Source organism: Palaemon carinicauda, chromosome 45 (assembly GCF_036898095.1).
Source record: "Palaemon carinicauda isolate YSFRI2023 chromosome 45, ASM3689809v2, whole genome shotgun sequence".
NCBI lineage: Eukaryota > Metazoa > Arthropoda > Malacostraca > Decapoda > Palaemonidae > Palaemon > Palaemon carinicauda.
The window spans coordinates 22,823,017-22,830,516 of NC_090769.1; the positions used below are offsets into that span (position 1 = coordinate 22,823,017).

Consider the following 7,500-nt stretch of genomic DNA (forward strand, 5'->3'; position numbering starts at 1 on the left):
TCACTGCTCCCGATGCTATTACCTTAAATGCTGCTGCTTTTTACCTTAGATTACCTTAAAACTAATCAAATTTCCTTAAATTTGAAGCAAATAAATCGGAAATTACCTTGGTATAACCTTAAAACCATGCAAATTACCTCAAAATATGGTAATTACCTTAAAACTATTAAAATTTCCTTAAATTTGAATTCTAGTAAAACGCAAATTACCTTAGTACTACCTTAAAACCATGCAAATTACCTCAAACTAAGGCAATTACCCTAAAACTTTAAACCCTGACGGAGTATAAAAAGGGGAAGACACGATTGCGGGCGATTCAATCTCCCCTTTGAAGTGCCACTCGAAGTGGCTGTAGGAAGGTACTCGTAAAAGAGGCTTTGAAGGGGGAGGGGGGAAGGGAGAAAGAAGAGAGTTGGAACCCTCCACGTAACAGGTGGAGTGGCAACATCTCACGCCTGACAACCCCCCCCCCCCCCCCCGTTTTTCCAACACTGCATTGTAGGTGCCATCTGGTGGTGGAAAAAGGAATAAAGGAAGAGAAAGAGGAACGGGGGATGAGAAACAGGAGAAAAATATCACCGAAAAGGAAAGAGATGCGAAGGAAGTGTGTTTGAGAGAGAGAGAGAGAGAGAGAGAGAGAGAGAGAGAGAGAGAGAGGAGGTCAAAAACAAGAGAGATAGGACCGAAACAAGGAAACAAGGAGAGAGAGAGAGAGAGAGAGAGAGAGAGAGAGAGAGGTCACAAACAAGAGATAGGACCGAAACAAGGAAACAAGGAGGGAGAGAGAGAGAGAGAGAGAGAGAGAGAGAGAGAGAGAGATAAAACACAAACAAGGAGAGAGAGAGATAAAACACAAACAAGGAGAGAGAGAGAGAGAGAGAGATAGTCCGAAACAAGGAAACAAGGAAACAAGGAGAGAGAGAGAGAGAGAGATAGTCCGAAACAAGGAAACAAGGAGAGAGAGAGAGAGAGAGAGAGAGAGAGAGAGAGATAGTCCGAAACAAGGAAACAAGGAGAGAGAGAGAGAGAGAGAGAGAGAGAGAGGGGTCACAAACAAGAGATAGGACCGAAACGAGAGAGAGAGAGAGAGAGAGAGAGAGAGAGAGAGAGACCCGAACAAGGCTCTGAAAACAGTGGTATAAAAAAGCATTAATGGGCAAATGCACAAACACAATAACTGAGAGCCGTGCAAAGGCCGAGAAATGCACTCTCTCAATAGTGGCATGCACGAAAAAGAGGAATGCACTCTCTCAATAGTGGCATGCACGAAAAGAGGAATGCACTCTCTCAATAGTGGCATGCACGAAAAAGAAGAATGCACTCTCTCAATAGTGGCATGCACGAAAAAGAGGAATGCGCTCTCTCAATAGTGGCATGCACGAAAAAGAGGAATGCACTCTCTCAATAGTGGCATGCACGAAAAAGAGGAATGCACTCTCTCAATAGTGGCATGCACGAAAAAGAGGAATGCGCTCTCTCAATAGTGGCATGCACGAAAAAGAGGAATGCACTCTCTCAATAGTGGCATGCACGAAAAAGAGGAATGCACTCTCTCAATAGTGGCATGCACGAAAAAGAGGAATGCACTCTCTCAATAGTGGCATGCACGAAAAAGAAGAATGCACTCTCTCAATAGTGGCATGCACGAAAAAGAGGAATGCACTCTCTCAATAGTGGCATGCACGAAAAAGAGGAATGCACTCTCTCAATAGTGGCATGCACGAAAAAGAGGAATGCACTCTCTCAATAGTGGCATGCACGAAAAAGAGGAATGCACTCTCTCAATAGTGGCATGCACGAAAAAGAGGAATGCGCTCTCTCAATAGTGGCATGCACGATAAAGAGGAATGCACTCTCTCAATAGTGGCATGCACGAAAAAGAGGAATGCACTCTCTCAATAGTGGCATGCACGAAAAAGGGGGCCTTCCATGCCCGAATGCACAGCCAGAATACTTCGATAAACGATTATAGTTCTTGCAAAGGATTTCGTCAATGTGACTTTTAGACAGAGAACTTCAAAAAGATGAAATAAATAATCAACAGATAATTGCTATGGGGGGAGAGGCATATTCTCTCTCTCTCTCTCTCTCTCTCTCTCTCTCACTGAGACTAAATAATGTTCTCTCACTACCACACCTCTTCCTTCACCACAACCTTCACCAACACTTCAACCTCCTCCTTCTCTTACTCCACCACTACTATACATCCACCACCACCACCACCACCTTCTTCTCCTTCTCCTTCTCCTCCTCGCTCCTCCTCCACCATCCCCTCCTCCTCCACCACTACCACACCTCTTCCTCCACCACAAACTTTACCATCACCAACAACCTCAAACTCCTCCTCCTCTTCCTCCACCATTACTATACCACCACCACTACCACACCTCCTCCTCCTCCTCCTTCAACACTACCACACCACTACCACCATCATCATTTCCTCCACCACCACTTCCTCCTCCTTCTCCTCTTCCTCCATCACTACTACACCTCCACCACCACCACCACACCACCTCCTCCTCCTCCTCCTCTTCCTTCAACACTACCACACCACTATCACAATCCCCAATTCCTCTACCACAACCTTCACCATCACCAACACCTCAACCTCCTCCTCCACTTCCAAGGTCCTTCTCCCCCTCCTACTCCACCTCCTCCACCACAACCTTCACCATCACCAACAACCTCAACCTCCTCCTCCACTTCAAGATCCTCCTCCCCCCTCCTACTCCACCTCCTCCTCCACCTCCTCCATCACCAACAACTTACCTCCTCCTCCACTTCAAGATCCTCCTCCCCCTCCTACTCCACCTCATCCACAACAACCTTCACCATCACCAACAACCTCAACTTCCTCCTCCACTTCCAAGATCCTCCTCCCCCTCCTACCCCACCTTCTCCTCCACCAACCATCAATGGGAGCGATAATACCGTGTTGAAAAAGGTCGCCATCTGCCACTATTTACTGAGGAAAGTTTCGCTGGAGAGAGAGAGAGAGAGAGAGAGAGAGAGAGAGAGAGAGAGATATGAATAGCAGCCCTCGGGAACTTCCAATAAAAGTGAACATGTCGGCAGATTATTTTCGCTTCCCAAAAGCCAACAGCTTTTATTTATGTTTCCCCTTCGATCTCAAAAGATCCTCAGGCGAGGAGGTAATCAGAAAATGCCACTTGTATGTCAAAGTACGGAGGGTTAACTAACTTCCTTTGCCATAGTATATGGTAACAATACTGATATATCTACTGGTTAACTTACATTAACATCGTCTATATTTACAATATTGATTTTTTCTTTAGTTAAATTCCTGAAAAAGGCAGCCATCTGCCACTATTTACTGAGGAAAGTTTCGCAGGAGAGAGAGAGAGAGAGAGAGAGAGAGAGAGAGAGAGAGAGAGGAGAATTTATTGCATAAACATTAATCGAGAGAGAGAGAGAGAGAGAGAGAGAGAGGAGAATTTATTGCATAAACATTAATCGAGAGAGAGAGAGAGAGAGAGAGAGAGAGAGAGAGGAAAATTTATTCCAAACATTAATAGAGAGAGAGAGAGAGAGAGAGAGAGAGAGAGAGAGAGAAATAATCTATTGCATAAACATAACATTAATCGAGAGAGAGAGAGAGAGAGAGAGAGAGAGAGAGAGAAAAATAATCTATTGCATAAACATAACATTATTCGAGAGAGAGAAAGAGAGAGAGAGAGAGAGAGAGAGAGAGAGAGAGAGAATGAATTCAGCATACCACTAATACAGAGAAAACCAAATCAGGCTTCATGTTCCAGACGAGAGAGAGGCCTTTGTTTATCGAAATGCGCACCGCCATTGTTTACTTATCCTTAAATGAAGTTGAATGATCCAAGGAAATCCTGGCTGTAAGCTGCCTTAGTTAATTATCGGAGTTAATATCCTCACCTTGGATAATGCTTTCCGGGATTACTCCGCGAATTTAGGGCCGTTTGGGCGGAATAGCCCACTTTATCTTTTTTTCTGCTTTCTTTCTTCTGCTAGATATAATATCGCTTTCATTTTCATTATTATTTATTCTTTTGTTTTCCCTTCGGCTTTTGGAGTCTAATAAAAATTAAGCTTATTTTCTTGCCTTTTATATTTTTAGAATCACAGGTTCAACTGTGAGAAAAATATGTTCGTTTCCTTAATTACGTATCAATTATGTAAATATCATGTATCATTTACGTATTTATTACGTATCAATTACGTATTTATTACCAATCAATTACCATATGTGTTATGTATCAATTATGAATTTATTACGTATCAGTTACGCATGTATTACGCATCAATTATGTATGTATTACGTATCAAATACGTGTTATTACGTATCATTTACGTATTTATTACATATTTATTACGCATCAATAACGTATTCATTATGTATCAATTACTATTTATTACGTATCAATTACGTATTTATTACGTGTAAATTGCGCATGTAATACGTATATATTATGTATAAATTACGCATGTCTTACGTATCAATTACGTACGTATTACGTATCAATTGCGTATGTATTACGTATCAATTACGTATGTATTACGTATCAATTACGTATGCATTGCGTATCAATTACGTATGTATTACGTATCAAATACGTATATATTATGTATAAATTACACATGTATTACGTATCAATTGCGTATGTATTACTAATCAATTACGTATGTATTACTTATCAATTACGTATATAATACGTATCAATTACGTATGTATTGCGTATCAATTACGTATGCATTACGTATCAATTACGTATGTATTACGTATAAATTACGTATGCATTGCGTATCAATTACGTATGTATTCCGCATCAATTACGTATGCATTGCGTATCAATTACGTATGTATTACGTATCAATTATGTATGTATTACGTATCAATTACGTATGCATTGCTATCAATTACGTATATATTACGAATCAATTACGTATGTATTACGTATCAATTACGTATATATTACATATCAGTTACGTATGCATTGCGTATCAGTTACGCATGTATTACGTATCAATTACGCATGTATTAATAATCAATTATGTATGTATTACGAATGAATTACGTATGCATTGCGTATCAATTGCGTATGTATTACGTATTAATCTACATTCGTCGGAAATGTATCACGACATTCACATCAACAAGACTACGAAAAAAAGTGAACCTTGACATTCAGGTAAACAAGACTGAAAAAATGTGAAAACAATACATAGGTTTATCAGTCCAAAGGCAAATTTACATAGCAAACACAAGGCCATTTATCATTCGGGGAACCGTGAAATATCAGAACACACTTTGCATTGCACTTATACACACAATCTCCCGTCAACAGCTGACTGTTCATCCATTTCACTACGGTAACAGAATGACAACGTCCGTTAACGAGTCGGGATTTACGAGGTAGAGATATAAATGCCATGAATAAATAGAAATGTCAATAAACTATATTCAAGTTGGACAACATAATAAAGTATTCATTTTGAGATTTGACTCGAATTGAATTAAGTTTTTAAGACGCAGAGGAAAAGATATTTTGATATCTTTTCACTCGAATTAAATTAAGAAAAATGTTTTGATATCTTTTTACTAAAATAGAAAAAAATGTTTTTATATCTTTTCACTAGAATTAAATTAAGAAAAATATTTTAATATCTTTTCACTAGAATTAGATTAAGAAAAATATTTTGATATCTTTTTACTAAAATTAAGAAAAATGTTTTGATATCTTTTCACTAAAATTAAATTAAGAAAAATATTTTAATATCTTTTCACTAGAATTAGATTAAGAAAAATATTTTGATATCTTTTCACTTGAATTAAATTAAGAAAAATATTTTTATATCTTTTCACTAGAATTAAATTAAGAAAAATATTTTGATATCTTTTCACTAGAATTAAATTAAGAAAAATATTTTTATATCTTTTCACTAGAATTAAATTAAGAAAAATATTTTGATATCTTTTCACTAGAAATAAATTAAGAAAAACGTTTTGATATCTTTTCACTTGAATTAAATTAAGAAAAATATTTTGATATCTTTTCACTAGAAATAAATTAAGAAAATATTTTGATATCTTTTCACTAGAATTAAATTAAGAAAAATATTTTGATATCTTTTCACTAGAATTAAATTAAGAAAAAAAAATTGGTATCTTTTCACTAGAAATAAATTACGAAAAATATTTTGATATCTTTTCACTAGATTTAAATTAAGAAAAATATTTTGATATCTTTTCACTCGAATTGAATTAAGAAAAATATTTTGATATCTTTTCACTAGAATTAAATTAAGAAAAATGTTTTGATATATTTTAACTCGAATTAAATCAGTTTGTAAGATGCAGAAGAAAAATAATTTGGTATCTTTTCACTCGAATTAAATTAAGTTGATTAGATAGAGAAGAAAAATATTTTGATATTTATTATCTTCATTTACTGAAAATAAGCAACGTGGATCCTCATGCTATTATATAAAAATATTAACCAATCATAAAAGCTCCAGGAAAGGCAAAAATCATTAAAAGATCAATGCTGCTGTATCTAAAAAAATCTTTGAAAATCTACATCTAATCTTAAATTTGTATTTTTCAAACCATTCATTTGTTTGTACACACACAAACACACACACATAATTATATATATATATATATATATATATACATGCATACATACATAAATATTTGTTGTTTCAAATAATTTACAAAGAAAATCAAGACACCTTGTTATCTGAGTTATCAACAAAACGAGAACAAATTGAACAAACAAAAAATATGATTGCAATGTCAGCAAACATTCCAAAAATAAAAGAGGGATTAGTTCCTCCCCTAGGGATTTCAAGTCCCACCCTCTCTCTCTCTCTCTCTCTCTCTCTCTCTCTCTCTCTCTCCGAAGCCTTCTCCCCTTGCCATTGCGTCATTAATACGTCATTACTGTGTTTACCTTTCCTGCGTTAGTCTAAGTGACAGAGAGGGGAGAGAAAAAGAGAGAGAGATTGTGAGTGAGTGAGGACACCCGAAGACAAATATATATATACGCCCTTCAAGGGTATCGATGAACGATAAGGGATATTATCCACCTCAAGGAATATAGACAGATGACCAAGACCCATTACAAGTGTTGGCATACACGCTAACACTAGGGTCTTCCTGCGGGCCTAATGCAAAGAAAACGGGCTAGGAATTTGGTGAAGGTTTATTCATTGCGTGTTTATATATATATATATATATATATATAATATATATATATATATATATATATATATAATCTTCTCCCACGTATATTGACACACAGGGCCTCGGTTAGATTTCGCCAGGAGACTCTATCTTGAGCTTTTAAACCAATGATTCTCCATTCATATATATATATATATATATATATATCATCATCATCATCATCATCATCATCATCTCCTCCCACGCATATCAACAGAAAGGGCCTCGGTTGGACTTCGCCAGTCGTCTCTAAAGTGAGCTTTTAGTTCAATACTTCTCCACTC

At 36.9% G+C, this 7,500-nt stretch overlaps 1 protein-coding gene across 1 annotated transcript in view; it reads right to left on the bottom strand.

Moving 5' to 3' along the window:
- LOC137634847 (uncharacterized) overlaps window positions 1-7,500 on the bottom strand; it is a 79,909-nt gene that overhangs the window by 51,794 nt on the left and 20,615 nt on the right. The window contains exon 4 of the mRNA XM_068367400.1: window positions 2,388-2,542. Coding sequence (XP_068223501.1) covers window positions 2,388-2,542 — 155 coding nt within the window. The remainder of the gene's footprint in view (window positions 1-2,387; window positions 2,543-7,500) is intronic.